Source organism: Stegodyphus dumicola, chromosome X1 (assembly GCF_044657685.1).
Source record: "Stegodyphus dumicola isolate Sdum_Otavi_A_Nest chromosome X1, ASM4465768v1".
Classification (NCBI taxonomy): Eukaryota; Metazoa; Arthropoda; class Arachnida; order Araneae; family Eresidae; genus Stegodyphus; species Stegodyphus dumicola.
Genome location: NC_140780.1, coordinates 186,480,058 through 186,499,303, shown reverse-complemented (window position 1 = coordinate 186,499,303; position 19,246 = coordinate 186,480,058). Strand labels below are relative to the sequence as shown.

Sequence of the window (19,246 nt, the reverse complement as noted above, 5' to 3'; positions counted from 1 at the left end):
TCTGGTGTGGCCGCTTGGGATGTAATCTGGGTCAATTGTTCAGCAACCATAGACCACATGTTTTCTATCAGCGAAAGAGCCGGAGAGCGAGCCAGCCAGGGAAGCAATTTAATCTGGCGATTGACGAAGAATCCTTGCACAATACCTGCCATGTATGGTAGCGCATTATCTTGTTGAAATATGACTGTGGGCAAGCCCTGAAGGTAAGGAAGGACAACTGGCTCCAACAACTCGGAGATGTAGCGCTGGTTGTTTAATGTACCGGCAATGCGTACTAGAGGAGTGCGAGAGTGATATCCAATACTACCCCCATACCATAATACCTGGTGCAGGACCAGTATGGCAGTGCATAATGCAGCTGTTCAGCATCCTCTCTCCATGGTGTCTCCAGACTCGAATCCAACCATCGTGGTGTTGCAGACAGAAGCGTGACTCGTCAGTAGAGACAATTTCATTCCATTCTGCCATCTACATCCTTCCTTCATCACACTATTGGCAGCAGAAATGTCTGTGGTTCTGCGTCAAGGGTAGACGAAGCAACGGACGTCTTGCGGACAGACCACTCTGCTGTAAACTGCGTCGACTGGTGCGAGCAGACACTGGATGATGCATTACAAACTGAACGTGGTGTGCTATGGTTCGTGATGTGACTGAGCAATCTGTTACTGCCATGCGCACAATGTTCCTGTCATCACGTGAAGTGGTTCACTGAGGTGGATGCAATCAAACACGTCAGTCCGTCGTACCCTTCTGCATCCAGCGGTCACATATCCACGTTACAGTTTGGTTTCGTTCAACATGACTACTGATTTCTCTGAAAGATAATCCACACTCTCGGTAGGACACTATCCTTCCTCTGTCGAATTCGGATACTTGATCAAACGATGATCGCTGTTTACTACAAGGCATAATTTATTGTGTTTTTTTTTATAACCACAAGAAAATCACAATTGCCAAACTTGAAATCGTTGAAAACTTTAAGCCTTAAATAGCGCTTTGAAGTGGCACCACAGGCACGCGTTATGTGCGTCTGCACTGAAATTCTAATCATTTGCATATCTCATCTCTGCTAATGCATGTTGTAAATTTCATGTTATTTGCATGCTTCCTTCAGGGTGTGCATTTACAGTGGCCAGCAATATACATCGGCAATGTCATGAAAGCATTTACTGAAAGTAGCAGTCATTCTGACTAGCAGCCACGTTGATTTGCTAATCTTCAGGTAAAAGTATAGTTACAGGTGCCTCTTGGCAAAAACTGGCAATTTTTGGCAGTACATGGTTGTAAAATTCTTTGACTTGTTATTTTGGCTTTGTGTAGCTGTGATTTTTGTGCAAAAATTGCCGCTTCGCAAAGCAAAAATAACAAGTCAGGGAATTGCACAAACTCGGCATTGTGCACTGCCTTAACTTTGCCCTGTACACATTGATATATTTTCACTTAAAAGTCAAAGAAGCACCAAATTCTACACTAGAGCAAACAAAAAATATATAATCTCAATAAACTACATTTTAAAGCAAACAATGAAATAACATGAAAAAGGAAATTCATCTTATAGCACCTAAGCACTACACAAAGGAAATATCCACTTACCTTATTTAGAAATTTCTGTGTTTTCAGTCTGCGGCACTCAAAATTCCTTAACAGCATCCAGAAAGTTTCCTCAAACAAGGTTCCCTTTTTAATGGAACAATTTATACAGTGAGCATTTGAACCCTTCCTGTGACAAGCCCATTCAAAGCCATCTGAATGATCTTCATGTTCGACCTTATGCATTCGTACATACAGGACACTTATAATTCCATTTAATTACATCTAACAAAATTTCTTTTCTTCTGTCCTCAACTATTTGAAAAAAAAAAACTTCCACTCTCCTGCTCTATACTACCAAATACCCACTTTACTGCCAGCAGCCATTTTACTATGCATAGCACCCAATACGTGACATACTTCCTAACTGACATCCAACAAATATTTTCCCATCGGTCAAATTCACCACAATCACGCAACCAATCACATCATAATAGGGTTTCCATTACATTCAACTACTCAGGTGAAACAACTAAATATAAATGAAACAACTTAGCGATAATTAAAGGGGCACCTTTAAATATACGGTAACCAATCTTCATTATATTCCATTACATTTTCAACAATGAATTTTTTATTTACGATTTAGCTTTTAATTTCGATCAAATGGTATAACTATAGTTAAAGAAGTTATCAGAGACATAACCATTCCTACAGAAGCACTACCTATAATTGCTAAATAGAAGCTGTATTACAGAATCCAGTGACTTTTGTTGCTGTTTGCCCAGATGGTACATTCATATTCATTGCTACTCTGCTACTGATTCAGAAAGAACTTGTGACCTCTGTGTTCACGATAAGTTTTGAAAAACTAGTGGGTAGGACATTGATATCACTTACAAAAAGCAAAGTGACAGTGTTCCAGCCCCACTCTCAAAGTGTTTTTTTTATTATTATTATATACACTCATGGACTGTATTAATCAATTTGCACAAAATTCGAAAGGGCGGTCTGATTAAACTGTCTGACAGAACAGAATCCAGAGTCTGCATCCCCTCCTTCCTTACAAATACCTTTTAAATTTACAGATAAGAGGCCTTATTCCACACAGTAACTGCAATCACAAATGTCCACATTTCCACACAGCAACTGCAATCACAAATGTCCACATCCTGTTTGGGATTAAAACCCAGAGTTCAATAGTATATATATAATCAGCCTCTGTAAATGACCACACCATTTGAGATGCGTTTCAAAAATTGCAGCTAACAGTTTAACAAAATTGGTAATTTCTTTTATTAAAAAATACTACACAATGATTTCAAATAGCTAATGGACATTTTAATACCTGCTTCGATTTTATTAACTTTCATATCATTTTTTCACACGATTATAGAAAATCAGTTTCTTTAGAATTTTCAACAATTACCATCATCTATATATTAACCTAATTTCAGAAGCAATCAACTATACCTTTAAAAAACAATTTCTGCAATTGCCAAAATGCTAACTGAAATCTTACACTAGCAAGTAGGGAGGAAATGGAAATAATTTAATATCATTTCATCTAGTTAAACACAAATAAAATTTTGGTACAACACTGATATATGCCCTAATTTCACCAAATGTGGCGATATATGTTCTGCGCTAGTTTTTGGCGCGATTGCATGTTGTATGGCAACTCTGTTGACGTTGAAAAATCTTTTGCTGGAGCTCGTTGGTTCGTGTCTGTGTCTGAGAAGATAGAGGGGAAAGGTAAAATGGTGGAAGTTGTTGAATTGAAGTTCGGCAAAAAGAAATATCATTGTGGCCATCCTATTGAGGGGCAGTGGGTATTTGGAGGTGTGGAAAGAGGGTCTGGGAGATTATTTTTAGTGGCTGTGCATGATAGAAGTAGGGATTTGTGAACCATAGTATGAATTTTCTGGATAGTGTGTGTGTCTGTTATATAAATACGATAGTGATTACGTGGTGGTATGAAATTGGTATTTCTGCTGTTCGAAAAAGCATTAATTAGTGCATTTTATTTTATTCTTATTTTGTAGAATGTTATGTTCATTGTTTTTTTAGTATGAATTTCTGCAATCATTATTGTTTTTTTAATTGTTTGAAATTTATTTTAGTTATTTTAGTTTATTTTGTTGATTAGTGCGTAGTGTTTAGACTGAACAATTAGTAGATGTTTTGGCTAATCTTTGGAATATGGTAACAGGTAGTTTGGCGACATTTTGGTAAGGCGATAAAGGTTACTAGGTAGGACTTTAGCAATAATCTGAGAAGTACACAGTTTGAATCACAGATTATTTTGTCTCAGAGAAATGAGAGATCATGAGACATGTCATGTGACATTGTCTGGAAAATTCCGATCGTGATTTTAGCTAATAAGAACTTAGAAACAATTTCGCTGCTGAAGTGCAGAATCGCCCACTTATTTGTTTGCCGCTTTTTACAAGAGTAAGAAGAATTGGATTTTTGTCCATTTTCTTTGACTTTTAAAGTGAAAATAGGTCGATGTGTACATGGATAAAGTCAAGCATGTGCGCAATGCCATTTTTGTGCAATTCTGGGGTGTTCTTTTAAGTGAAAATAGGTCGATGTGTACATGGATACTGTGTATGTGCAATTCTTAAAAACGCGAGAAGCAGTGGGCGAATCTGCACTTTCTCCCAATTTCGCACCTAATCTTCATCATGATTAAGCACTTTTGTTCCATAAAAGTTCTAGCATAAGCGTAATTCGGCTAACAGATTGTTGGAAAAAATGTTGAGTAAAAAAAAAAAAAAAGCCTTTACTTTGTGAAAACAAAATGGCATCCAAAAAAAAAAAAAAAACTAGCAGGTTGCTGTAGCAGGGTTGGTCGCCAAATTTTCACCAAGTTACCATAATCCGAAGATTCACCGATGTTTTTTAAAGTTGAAACAGAACGCTGTGTACATGGTATTCTTTGAAATTTATTGTTATGTTAATTTATTAAAGCGAGGTGTGCATTGTTTCGTAGCCTAAATAGTGAAATTCGTAGATTTTTTTTTAAGTTTAAACAGGATGCTGTGTACATGGTTATTCTTTGAAATTTATTGTTAATTTATTAAAGAGGGGTGTGTGTAATTCATAGATTGCGCCATTCGTAGATTTTTTTAAAGTTAAAACATATCGCTGTGTACATGGATTCTTGTCAAATAGTTTTGGTTAGAAACTTAACGGTTTTGCTATCTAAATCTTTTGTTTTTGTTTTGGATTTTTAGCTTAAATTGTGTGTTCAAAACGTAGTTTCTGCATGTGCGAAAACTGCGTTTTTGGAGACATTTTAGGCTTAAAGTTTGAAATGTAGACAAAAAATTTGGTTGATCTTTACAATATGGTAACTGGTAGTTTGGCGACATTTTGGAGGCGATAAAGGTTACTACCTGGGACTTTGGTAATAACGTGAGCAGTACTCAGTTCCGATTACGCATTATTTTGTGTGAGGGAAACGAGAGATCATGGGATATGTCATGTGATATTAATGGACGAATTACGGTTCTTTAATCGGAAAAGGGGGGAAATTGGGAAAAAATCTGGAAATTTTGTATTTGGCTTTATTCTGTGTTGTGTGAAACAGTGTTCGTGTATTTTTGGATCCCATGGCCGTAACTAAAGTGAATTCGAAACGGGTATTTATGTATGTATTAATTTAATGTATGTGCTCATTTATATTTTAAGTAGTGTTTTTGAATTTAATTATATTTTAATTAAATGATAGTTATTTTGTGAATTTTATGTTTGTAGCAATTTGGAATACGTTCCAGTAGAAGTAAACGTGCATGGAAATAATTTAAATATTTGACTCTAAGTATTTGTAACTATTTTTAATGTTTGCGTATAAATTTGTTGCTGACGTTTATAATATAATAGATAATTTAGAGGTAAAAGCTTTTGGATATTTTAATTATTTTATACGTGGAAATGTTCATCCTTGGAAAGGGTATATACTTTTTCACGATCAGGTAATTTCATATATGTGCTGCTTTTTACCGAGTTTAAAGATTCACAAAATTTTCTTGCTTTTTTCGTGCAAATTTTTCTAATTTATGAGAAAAAAGTAGTGTACATGGATAAAGTCAGGAGTGTGCGCAATGCCATTTTTGTGCAATTCTGGGATTTTTTTTTTAAAGTAAAAATATGTCGACATGTACATGGTTACTGTGTATGTGCGATTCTGAAAAATGCAGCAAGGAGTTTGCGATTCTGCACTTTTTCCCAATTTTGCAGTTAATATTTGTCATGATTAAGCAGTTTTGTTCCATAAAATTTCTAGCATAAGTGTAATTCGTCTAGCAGATTGTTGGAAAAAGTGTTCAGTAAAGAAAAAGAAAAGAAACATGTCTTTACTTCGTGAAGAGAAAATGGCGCCGAAAAAAAAAGTAGAAGGTTGCTGTAGCAGAGTTGGTCGCCAAATGTTCGCCAAGTTACCATAATCCAAAGATCAACCTAAAAGTTCACAAATGTACCCCATTTCAGTCTTATTATGTACATATTCTCAATGCTGAACAATTATTTGAATTTTAAACAATAATTGGTAAAATCCTAGTGCACGGTACAGCCTTGGTGTGATTGGTAAAATCCTAGTATACGGTGCAGCCTTGGCGCGATTTTGAAAATTATCGCCAACACCAAAAATGATCCAAAGAACGTCTATATATATACTATACACTATATACTATGTGTGTATATAACATACTATATACACTATATATATAGTATATACTATGTATAACCATATACATTCTTTGAATGACCTGTTTACTACTCACTGTATATGTCACATTTTTACTGCTCATCATAAAGTCCCCAAAAGTAGCCAAATCCCGTGTGCACCGGATACTAGGATTAAACTGTGTGATTTTGAAAATTGTTGCCAACACCAAAATGACTCATTTACTGCTCCTCATAAACACCGTGTTTACTGATCATAATGTCGTCAAATCTCGTGCATACCATATACTAGGATTAAACCCAATAATTATATCGTTTCTTAAATGTTCTTTAAATGTGAATCAATCCACCCATATTACAATAACAGTAAGTACAAACAATTGTTTACATACTTTCATTATTTGTAAAACTCCCATTTATTTTTGCAAATACTTGAAATAAACATCATCATTTTAGCAGAAGAGATATGAACTTCCTGCTCAATAACAACATATGACAATGCATTACATACAATACACTTTCTTTTACTTTTGCTTAACGTTTAATACCTAAGTAAAAGACATACATTATTGAATACTTTCGTACTTGCAATTCAAGCATTCATACTACTGTCAGTTGGAGTTAATAAAATATAAATAGCCACGTGTTCTAAAACTTGTGTTTCGAGGTATAACAAATAATAACACGCTTTAAAAACGAAAATTTTTAGCTCCATTTTCCAGCTACACTTTGAATAAACATACATATATATTATCTGATTCGAACTTTTTAAATAAAAAAAAAACTGAGTTTTATTCTATGATCAGCACAGTAAAACTAATGCATCAGCACCTTAAATACAAAAATTAACAGTGAGAGTAATACTCAACCGGGCTATTTTCATAAAACGTGGCTACTGCAGGAATTTAAAAAGAATTTAGTAACAGTATAGAGAATGACATTTTCATAGTAGAGTTTTCTTAAAACAAACAAGGTACCAAACTGACAAAAATGTAAACTATACAAACCAATTTTGAAAGATCCTGCTTCCTTAATTGAGGTTGACCTTGCACGAAGCTGCTTTCGGCGGGGGCCATTTTGACACAAATGAAAATAATCGCATGTTGCCATTAAAGGAAAAAGAAGTGTCAATTTCCGGCAAGGAGTATAAAGAAGGTGAAATTCAAGGAGATTAGAACAGCAAAGATTATAACAATCCAGAAACCGGACAAAAACCATACTCAAACAGACGGATATAGACCAATATGCCTGCTCCCAATTCTCAGTAAAATTTTTGAAAGAATCATCCTCACAAGATTACAGTACCATGTCAACGCACTCCCTCCTGAGCAATTCGGCCGATGCTATTCGCACCACCGGTGCGATTAGTCGCTTAAGCTATTCGCAACAACATTAACCACGCATGCGCATTGAGTCTCAGATCCGTCAATTAAACCCTCTCGAAAGGAACGGATTCTACGTACGTGAACTCTTGTAGTAAATCTTTTTTTTAAAAAAAAAGGCGAGTTTCTACCTTGGCGTAGTTCATCATTTTTTAAGCGTTGGCGACTTCAAAAGTTTAGAAAGAAAATGGGTTCCTTTTCTTATAAAAAGAAGGAACACATTTCCTTTTATTAAAGTATATATAAAAAAGAGCAGATTTTTATGTTCGCAATGTTTATCCTTTTCCTGAACGGTTTAAATACTTTAAATGTCTGATTTGGGGGGGAGGAATCTTGTTTAAATTTTTTGTACTTCTTACAATACATTTAGCTTTAAAGATGTGTTTTGCGCAATCAAGACTTTAATTCATTCCTCTTTGAAAAATTTCGTCCGATGAAAGATACTTAAATTTAGACAGAGGATTTCTGTGTAGAAAATTTAGACATGAAATCAGTTAAAAGCGATTATATCAACTATAAAATGAATTATTCTGTATGACTGCTTATTTTTTTATGGAAATACTTGGCATTTTCAGGACAATAAGTGTTTCAAAGAACTTTGAAATATTAGTACAGTCGGTCACAAAAGTATTCGAACACCGGTACCCTAACAGAAAATGACAAGATGGCGTTTTTTTCTCTCTTTCCTTCGTGTTATTCCATCCTAGGTGTTTCTTCTTTCCCCATCTTGGAGAAAGGCCATGACCGCTTAAGCCGCCTCTCACTCTATTTGAATGGGGACGCCATTTTGGGAAAAAGCGGCCGACCCTATCTTGGAAGAACGGGAAATGACCACTTACCACCCCTCTCACTCTCTCTCTCTCTCTCTATTTGAAACGGGAAGCCATTTTGGAGGACTTTGAAGCTTGCATACGGACCCTCTGATCTTGGAGAATTGGGAAATGAACGCTCCACACGATCTCTCTCTCTCTTTGAATTTAGAAGGTATTTCGGGACCTTCTAACCTTGGAGAATGGAAATGAACACTCTATATACCCTCTCTATCTCTCTTTAAATTGGGTAGCCATTTTGAGACTCCCTAACCTTGGAAAACTGGAAATGAACACTCTACACGATCTCTCTCTCTCTTTGAAATGGGTCGCCAATTTGAGACTCCCTAACTTTGGAAAAAATTGAAAATGAACGCTCTACACAATTTCTCTTTGAAATGGGTCATCATTTTACGACTCCTCCCCCCAAACTTGTTGAAAAAACTGAAATGAACGCTCTACACAAGCTCTCTTTTGAAATGGGTCATCATTTTGCCACTCCTCCCCCCCCCAAACTTGGAAAAAAACTGAAAAGAACGCTCTACACAATCTCTCTTTTGAAATGGGTAAGCCATTTTAGGATCCTCCCCCTTCTAACCTTGGAGAATGGAAATGAACGCTCTACACCCTCTTTCTTTGAAATGAGTAGCCATTGTGAGATTCTCCCATCTTGGAAAACTGAAAATGAACGCTCTACACCCTCTGTCTTTGAATTGGGTACTCATTTTGGGATTCTCCCATCTTGAAAAATGAACGCTCTACATCTTCTCCCTCTCTGAATTGAGAAGCCACCAAGATTGGTATATATATAATATTTTTTTATTGTTATTACGACCATCTTACAATTTGTTACCAAAAAAAATTTTTTTACAACATTCCCGATGTTATTTTAGAAATGCAATCCCATAACAGTTCAATTTCATCCAAGGATATTTCATCTAAGCAATTTTCGACCCACCCATCCGTATTATTTTCTTCTTCAGGATTCACAAACTTTGTAAGTCCATATAATCCTTCCATACGGGAAGGGCTGGATCCTCCCCAGATTGTCTTGAAACTCTTGTATCTCTTTGGGATAAGTGGGGGGATCCACGATGTCTGGACCCGGCTGAGATTCTATCTCCATGACCTCTGGACACGTTGGAATTTCTGGACCCGGCTGAAGTTTTACTTCCTCCATGATCTCTGGACACGTTGGAGAAGACGAGGATGTTGGAAGAGGTTCTGGACACGTCTGAGAGAAGTCCGAAAGAGGCTGCTTGTCTGAACCCGTCTGCGAAGAAGAAGAAGAAGAAGATTCCAGGTTCTTGAATGAATCTTCCCCGCCAGGCATGTTGCGATAAGTCGACCGTTTTTTTAATCGGTAATTTTTCCTCTTCTTTCTCCTCCTCTTCATCTTCGATGGTGATGACTTCGATTTCGTTTAGTTGACTCGTTCCGGGCCAGGACGGTTTGATCCATCTCCACTTATCATCTAAAGAAGGGATGGGAGAAAGTGGCCGTGGGTCGTTCTCCTCTTGAAACATCATCGGAGTTTGTATAGGAATCTCCTTTTCTATTTGTTTCCAAAGCGTCCACGGACATCGATCGACGAGAAAGGACCTCTTCTGGATCGTGAAGATGAGGTAGCACGTTTTTGGAGGGAGCACGTCTCCAAAAATATACGTATAATTTTGGTGAAATAAGGGTATGGTATTTTTTGCACGTTACTTTTACGAAATTTATACGAATGAAAACGGCTGAAGTTACTGTTGACTCTTGATCGTTATTTTCCACACGTCATTTTTACGAAAATTATACGAATCCGAATGTACTGATAAAACTACCGCCATGATGGTATATTTTATTTGTCACTTTTACGCATATTATACGAATCCGAATGTTCTGAAAGAAACTACTGCCTTTATGGTATATTTCATTCGCCACTTTTACGGATATTATACGAAGTCTAAAAAGGTTGAAAATGAAGTTTATTAATTCAAAATATTTAGTGTATTTCTGGCATTTCACTTTGTTTTCCTTGTCTACGAACATGAAAAAAGGGGCATTCATATATGAGGCTAAAACTTTTCTATAAATTTTAACATGTGAGCTAAATCTTTACGTGCATTTTTACAAAAAATTATATTTTCTTAATTCAAACATCTTCAAAATAACTTATTTATTTTCTTATATCAAATTTGTTATTTTTATTCATATCAACACTTACATTAATTTGCACAATTTAATTTCTTTTATGAAAATCCTATTACCCATTTAACTGGAATAAGCTGTATATTAAATTTGTGTACTTACTGAGTTTGGTACAATACTCGCCTTATTTTATTTAGCAAATGTGGGCAATTAAATTGGAATAAGACTAGTAAATCTTTCATGTCGAGGAATAGAATAATAAATACAGGAGAAGATGCTCGAAAACCTGTAACTTCTTGAACAATAGTTTAATGTAGACCAAAGGATTATTAATTATAATCAAAGATATACTAATATTTTTATTTAATAATAATAATATTAACTCTACGAAATTGCAAGCTGAATCCTGATATTTTACATATATTTTAGTTCCTTTAATCTTTGTTATAAAAATCATATGAGGCTAATTTTTTTTATTTTGTTTAATGTACGGAAAAAATGATATAGCGATTTTAGTAATTTTTATATGAGGAAAAAATTAATAAATAATGTAAATAAATAATTATATTATATTTTATATTTTTCCTGAAACAGTTAAAGACATTCTTAATATGGAGATCTACAGAATAAGTACAAGGGTCCAGTTAAATGAACTCAAAATTTGCATAGTTAATTTTACGCTAACTTATAAAAATTAACTGGATTTACGATTATACACTGAGCATGCGCATACAAGGACATTTCTATTTTTCGTAGAAAAAATTAATTATTACCTTAATACAGAGATGCTGTGAATATAAATTTATGTAATGCAAAAGTAAGTTTATTTCATATGCTAATTTAGAGGCTTTCTTAATATGTTTAATTATAAAGAAAAAAAAAAGTGTTGCAATTCTTGTTCACTGACCAATGGCAAAGCAGACACTTTCTACTTCCGGTTGTGGCGGGATATTTGTGAAGTCAGCACTCAGCAATGGCGGTCGAAAAGAATGGTAAAGTCGTAAAGAATACTGTTTGTTCGTGGATTGACGTTTGTGACTGAATCCATGGAAGTTATATTTGAAGAAGAAAGTAAGTGAATATTTTATATTTTCAGTGTTTAATACTCGTACTTTCTTCACCTATATAAAACTTTATAAATAGCGTCTGTGTAGGAAATGTGATTTTCCATGTGTTGTTCTTTTGTGTACGTGCCTAATGATTGATTTTTACGATTTGGTACTATTAAATTTTGCACTAGTCTGTTTCTTACTGTTTGTGTCACTCCTCTTTGTATGTGTATCACCTTTTTATAATTATATTATTTTTACTCAAACGTTTTAATATTTATCTTAAAGCATATTGTAATTAAGCAGGAAATAGCTTTTAATGGAAATGTTATCTACCTTATGCCAAAAAATAAAGCATGTATATTTCATTTATTTATGAAATTCAAAATTTTTTATTTGCTTAGTGTTTTCACTAAAAATAATTTAATTTCTTATTTTTGAATTTAGTTTTATAAATTTGCTTTAATATATAATCTTTAACTCAAAGATATTGTGCTATTAAAAAAGGAAATTTTATGCCATAGAAACACAGGTACTTTGTTCCAAATCTGTGTTCATTTTTTTTTATATATGTACTGAATTTTTATGCACTTGTAATTACTGAAATATATCCTTTCATGAGTAATAAATAAGTCCTTTCATGAATGCATTTCTTTTTTGTTTGTTTGATTTTATTGTTTTAAAAATCTGCCATAGTTAAAGAAAGAAAATAAAGTAAGAATGCTTTACTTTCAGTTTTGAATAAATTTACTATTTACTGCAGCTTCAAGTTTCTCTAAACGTAATTTTCGAAGTCAAAACTTGATAGTTATGTTGATTATTAGACTTGCATGAAAAAATTTATTTAAAAATTAGTATTTGATCTAAAATACCTTAAAGTATTTAAATTATATTTTACTAAATCATGTATTTTGATATAACTAGATAGTTAAAAAAATTAAAATTGTAAATGTGCAGAAATGCTTATATAAAACCAAGAAATTGTTTATATTTTTGTTGCTTTTTCCCTTGTAAATTAATTATATATATATATTACAGTCTGGGGAGTCAGCACCCTGCTGAATTGTAGTAAACGAGACGTCCAATCTACTAGACCATCAAAGATGCAGATTTGGATTTTCTATTTCATAGTTATTGAAATCATAATGGTATGTTTGTTTAAATTAGTACTGTTTATGAACGTGATAAAAATAAATTCTGATAAGCTAAGAAATGATTTATTTTCTATTAATTATGAACTGTAAATAATGTAACCAATTTTCTTCATAGTATTTACTAAACATTTTTTTTTTTAAAAGGGAGGTAGTCTTATTTATACAATTCTTGCAGAGATACCAAGAAATAAAACATTTTAGGAATTTTCACTCAGTATATCTTGATGTGTAAAATCGTGTTGTTCAATGCCATATTACTTTTTCACAGCAAAGTAATTTTATTGATGTAACATCTGCATAAATCAAACTTTTTTAAGAATGATTACAGTTTCTAAGCTAACTTAAAATTTTCAGATTTAGAAAATGTATGTTTAATGTAGCATTAGTTTTCCATGGAATAGAAAAGGTTTTCAAAATGTTCAGTTGTTAGAGGGAAATAATATAAATGAGATTGTCCTGATACAGTTTCAGCTGGAAATGAAACTGAATTTTCGGATAGTGAAGATTTCATTTAAGAATTCTAATAAAACTGATTAATGTAAATCCTCTGCATTTAAGAATTCTAATAAAACTGATTAATGTAAATCCTATGATTCATGTAGGTATTCTTCAGTTATCAGGACCAGATTCAGAAATGTGTGTTTATGTGCATGCATTTTTAAATGTAGGTGCTCATGTGTGCATGTGTATATTCTTTATGTATGTATGTGTATACTTATACACATATATGCGCATACATGCATATACACATGCTTACATATCTACAGTGGAACTCTGAGATACGAGTTTAATTCGTTCCAGCATTCAACTGGTATAGCGAATTTCTCGTATCTAGAAACAAGCTTCCCCATTGAAAATAATGGAAATTCAGTTAACCCGTTCCACACCCCAAAAAATATCAACATTTTAATATCAAGTCAATTTTTCCTAATAAATAACACTGGTAAATAATATAACAATAGTTTAACTTTGTTACCAACATTTTAACTCCTCATTAATCCACACCAACAACAGCTTCTCAACATCTAGGAGTACTTTTATGGTGCTTGGAAGAAACGATAATTCCTTTGGCTACATCAGGTTTCTTAATTTCTTCCTGCTTCTTCAGAATAGTATAGATTTTCGATGATGAAAGGCCGCAAGTCTTCGCCAATTCCGTCACCGTGCTTATGTTTATCTATGATTTCTTTCTTGATATCGACGGCCATGGCCTCCTTATTTTTCTTTGCAGCACTATCTGAGGCAACAATCTTCTTGCGAGGCATCTTGAAATAATTATTTTCACGTTAAATGTCAAAACAATTAACTTACAAGTGCACAAACACGTATATAAAAGAACACTGAGTGATCTGTCAAGGGGATTCCCCGAGTTGAGCCGGATAGGAAAATGGCACCACCCGTACCAACAGCCTGGCTCATTGCTCGTTACTCAAATTAATGCTCGTATTTTTCTCATACTTTCCTCGTATCTCGAGGTTTCATTGTACATTTCTGAATCCCGTCCTAATAACCTTTGCCAGTATTGCAACAGAGCTAGAATGAATTATTGTGTTAAATATGTGGAAAATGCATGCTTAAAGTACTGTTATTTTCTAAAAATATTCTGTATGTCTATTTTTTACAAGAAGAAAAAATAACTAAAAGCTGTTAATTTACTCGTAGTTATTAGTCCAAAGGGGCTTTGTCCCTAAAGAACTATTGTTTTTGTTTTGCATTGGTTCACTATAAATATCTGTTTCACTTTTCAAACTGTTCCTACCAAATGTTAGAGTCCCTAGTGTGGGATTAATACTCTCTATCTTAGTGCCCTCTATAACCTATGTTAGGGTTAACCTGTATAACCTACAAGGATTCCCAGTTTAGGCAAGATATCTAGGTAGTCATCATAATATGTACCTTATTTTTTATTGTTTTTAAATTAAATTGAAAGTAATAAACTAGTTTTCAAGAATGAAGTTAAACTAGATTTGCATTCAACTCTGGTTTATTGTGTTAATGATGTTTTGCTGTAACAAATATGAATTTTTTGTTCAAGTATAATAATTTTAAATGTTTTTTCTAGAGAATGAAGTACTGCCACTGCTAACTTGCAAGGTAATTTTCTATTCTACATTAACTCAATCTTTGTCCTGTTACAGATATATTGGCAGAAATAATGAAAATCTGACATTCAAAAAGAAAAATAATAACGTTGAATGTAGTATATTAGATGGTTAACTGCGGTTTGGCAGCTCATTAATAATCTTACACATATTGAGTACGAATAACTTTGACAATTACCGGTATTTTCAATAGTATAAAATTAGGCAAGAAAGCAGCTTTAGCTTAGCACCGATTTTAAATACAACTCTCTTACCAATATTGGTTTGACGAAGGTAAAATATAATTGAATTTAATAAGTTGGAAATACTGTCTGTCTTTCCATGAGTTAAAAAATAATTTCAAATAAAAATTCTTTTTTCAGTTTTTCATGTTATTTGTTTAATGTTATTGTAATCTGATTTATCATATTTAGTCACATATTCCATCCCTCTTTGCACTATAGTATATAATTCAAAGGACTTATCAGTTTCAGCAATATTTTTTTTTACCAGTATACATTTTTACCATAACTCTGATTCTAAATCATATCCTGAAAAATTAAGGAGTAAAGTACACAAAGAAGGAAAATATGCAAGTAAATAATGGCATTAAGTGTTGTTTATGTGTCTAATATTTGTACTAGATTGTAAAAGTTATAAAATTCTATTAGCTTTTTTAAATTATTCTTTTTTAAATTGAGATGCTTCTTTGCACCCAAATGGTTAAAGCCCTAGTGTGACTTTGGTACTTTGATCTAACTTCTATTCCTAATAAATAATCCAGCTGCATACAGTTTACTCAATTTCTGCCATGTGTGAGGTAAACAATATTAGCTTTTTTTAAATATATCTTTTACAGCTATTCCATCAGGTAGATTTCTTTCATATTTTGCCTTAATTGAGTCATCCTGCTAATTAAGAATTTATAAAAGTTAATATGTTAAGTTTTTGTGTGTATAATTCATTTTAAGTAGGTGCAAGCAAATGCATACATTAACAGTTATGTAGAATTATGTTTTGGGTATCAAATTCAGAAATTTTGGGACTGTTTTTAGAAGATTTATTAATGATTTATACCATATTAATATTGGTAAAAAAATTCTGTGGCTTTTATATGAGAGTATATATTTTAAAATAGCTGCATGATATGGTAGAGGTAAAAAGCTTCATGTGGCTCATAAATTAATATTATGTGGGAATTTTTCATTTATTTAATAAAGAAAATATTCAAGCCACAATTAAAATTTTTTCACTGGATTATTTGCATACAAAGTTTGCAGCAAATATTTCCTGCAGCAGAAGTGACAATTTTTATTTTGCCAAGACAGGATATTTAGTTAGTGTAAGCAGTAACTCTATCTTGAGATGTTAAACAGGAAGGCAAATTTTTGAATTTCAATTGATTTTTGAAGGAAGACTTCATTTAGTCTTGCTATCATTCTACATGGCTCTTAACTTTTTTTTATGGTATTTATAATTTTATTGTTATTCAGCTTTCTGTTTGCTTAGAATGCACATGAATGTAGACTTGAAATATTTTATATTGCAAACTGAGATGCCATTGTTATCATAATTAAAGATTTTTGCTCTGATTTTGGAGGAATTTACTGATAATACTTTTGATTGTGTATTGGTTTCTGGTTTATTGAAATGTGTAAAATAGCCTGTTAATGCATATATGTATGTTAATGACATGTATATGTTTATGAAGTATTCTGTTATATGTATATAGTGTTGTGATTAGTTTTCTGCATACTCTTTATTTAGGAAAAAGTTATCTGTAAGAAAGCGAATATTCTTTACTATATGTAGGAGTAAAATTGAAAAGGCTAATGCAATATAATTCATACAAAATTAAGTTTTTTCTCGTGTACTTAAATACAAACATAGCCATTAAAGACTTTCTCAACCTTGCAGTTCTAAACAAATCTTAAGTATTTTTTACTTGAAATTATAGGCATTGTGTAAGGTATATAATTGAAGCTTACTGTGTGATAGTATGAAATTAAATTTTTAATTACTGAAATGTAAATTTTTAAATATGAAATACTCAGTGCATTTTATATGCATCTTTTAATACTTCAACTATATTTAAAAACTGAAAACATCTGAAGTGTGAAATTATTACAAATTTTTCTTTTTCTTGTTTAGGAGCTGTTCTCAAAACATTGGGTGACAAAGAATTCACTTTTAAAAAAATCGAGCAGGATATTAAAGACAGCGAACTATAGAACAAATATGGCGAAGCTGCATGAAGTCTATGTTGAATTTTATTATTGAAAAAAATATGCTCTTCAGATTTAATGTTAGTTTTTATTGTTTAACAGTAATTGCAGTTTTCAAATACCTGTAAAATAAACCTAACTCTTAAATTAATTTCATGTGTATTTCTTTTGCAAGTTTTACAGTTCATAATACTTCAAACAACTTGAAATTTTATACTTGTTAATTTATGTGGGATATGTTCATAATAATTTTATAATTTAAATAACTCGTTATCATATGAGCATAATCTAAAATGCACAGCATTTGACAACAAATTAATAAAAAATTAGAAAACTTCTAATTGCTTTCTTTTGTCCAGTTGTCTCTTTTTAAATCATTTAATACCATAAAGCTATTTGATGAAAAAAAATAATTGGTATGTCCACATCAACATGTACATTTATAATGATGTTATAGAAAAAGTCACACGAGATAAATATTTAAAAACTTAAATATTCCTAAACAAATTAACTTTTTAAAATTTTATCTGGTATATAAGATAAGATAAAGAACATATTTAGGTAATTTTGAATTTGCATAATTTTATGAACTTATTTATGAAATTAACAGTTACATTGTAAAAGGGAACTTTTTAAAAATACCTCAATAAAGCATTTCTTTTGTAGAGGTGAACTTTTAGTACTGATCTAATATATTTATAAGATTTTAAACTGAAAAAGACAACAATAATAGATTACAATACATTGCAAGATTGGCTGATAAATGTAAAATTTTTACATATCATAATTATGTGTGTAATTAAAACAGAAGTTACTCAATTAACTTGCATGCAAATTAATATTTTCTTTAACATGTTTGGGATAAAAAGAATTTTAATAAATAAATATGTATAGATTTGTGTATTATCTGAAGATATGAATGAAATATTTGTGACATTAAACATTCATCTTCAAGGAAAATAACAAAGTCAACTTGGCAAACTATTGGAAAAGGTAAGTTTTCAACAATTTCCTGGTCTATATTTAACAATTTTAAAATTTAGCACACTCATTCAAATAATCTAAACGTATGATGTTTTCTTTTGTGCTACAATCGTTTACTGAATTTGTTAATTAACTATATTGTACTTTAGATAGAAATTAACGTAGATATTCCCTGTATTTTACGGTACAAAAACTTATATATTTGATAATAATTGACCTAAATCTTCCCTATGTTTTCTTTGCATATACGAATGACTTTGGTAAAAATTTAGTCCGATGTCTTCTCCTCTTTACTGTGTATAAGTGCACATTTTTGGTAAAAAATTTGCATACATCTCCAATTACCTATTTACTGCATTTTTCGTAAAATGTGCTTATTTTAATCTCTTATTTTTTATATAAATCTATGCAAAAATGTTCTGCATATTATGATTAAAAGATAAAATTAATATCAAATTTTTACATATCCACCTTTTAGGTATGTACAGCAATATGGAATATATATAACTGGAAAATTTAAATGCAAAAAAATTAATTTCTATTCAAAAATTACATAACACTAAAAGGCTGAAAATCACTTTTAATATTTCATTTCAAAGTGACTACAAAATATGCAATAAATTTTGTAAACTTGAGTTCTATGTTTTAAATCAATGCTATCATTCATTTACATGGCATAAGAAAATAACTGTTTGCTACAGTTTTTTACTAAATTTAAATTTATGAAATGAATTTAGTAAACAAAAATGCAAATGAACGATGGCATTAATTGATTTAAAACACAGAATTGATGTTTACTAAATTTATTGCATATTTTGTAGTCACTTTGAAATGAAATATTAAAAGTCATTTTCAGCCTTTAAGTGTTACGTAATTTTTTAATAGAATTTTTTTTTTTTTTTTTTCATTTACTAGTGCATTTAAATTTTCCAGTTATATATATTCCATATTGCTGTACATAACTAAAAGGCAGATATGTAAGAATTTGATATAAAAATTATTTTACCTTTTAATCATAGCATACAGAAAGTTTTTGCATAGATTTAAATAAAAAATATGAGATTAAAATAAGTACATTTTATGAAAAATGCAGTGAAAAGGTAATTGGAGATTTATGCAAATTTTTTACCAAAAAATGTGCATTTATACACAGTAAAGTGGAGAATACATCGGATTAAATTTTTACCAGTCATTAGCATATGCAAAG

The 19,246-nt window shown here is 31.9% G+C and overlaps 1 protein-coding gene and 1 long non-coding RNA gene across 3 annotated transcripts in view; one reads left to right on the top strand and one right to left on the bottom strand.

Annotated features, from left to right (window-relative positions):
- Positions 1-7,480, bottom strand: part of LOC118201354 (eukaryotic translation initiation factor 2 subunit gamma) — an 83,244-nt gene extending 75,764 nt beyond the window's left edge. Inside the window, exon 1 of one of the 2 annotated variants that reach the window (XM_085808516.1) lies at positions 7,230-7,480. In XM_085808516.1, the coding sequence (XP_085664642.1) occupies positions 7,230-7,298 (69 nt within the window). In that variant the 5' untranslated portion in view covers positions 7,299-7,480. The remainder of the gene's footprint in view (positions 1-7,229) is intronic. The other variant, XM_085808515.1, reaches the window with a different exon arrangement.
- Positions 7,481-11,489: 4,009 nt separating this feature from the next.
- On the top strand, positions 11,490-17,267 carry LOC146993366 (uncharacterized). Its single transcript, XR_015038505.1, has 4 exons — positions 11,490-11,617; positions 12,634-12,743; positions 14,812-14,843; positions 16,982-17,267. It is a non-coding gene; the product is annotated as an uncharacterized LOC146993366 (long non-coding RNA).
- The last annotated feature ends 1,979 nt before the right edge of the window (positions 17,268-19,246 follow it).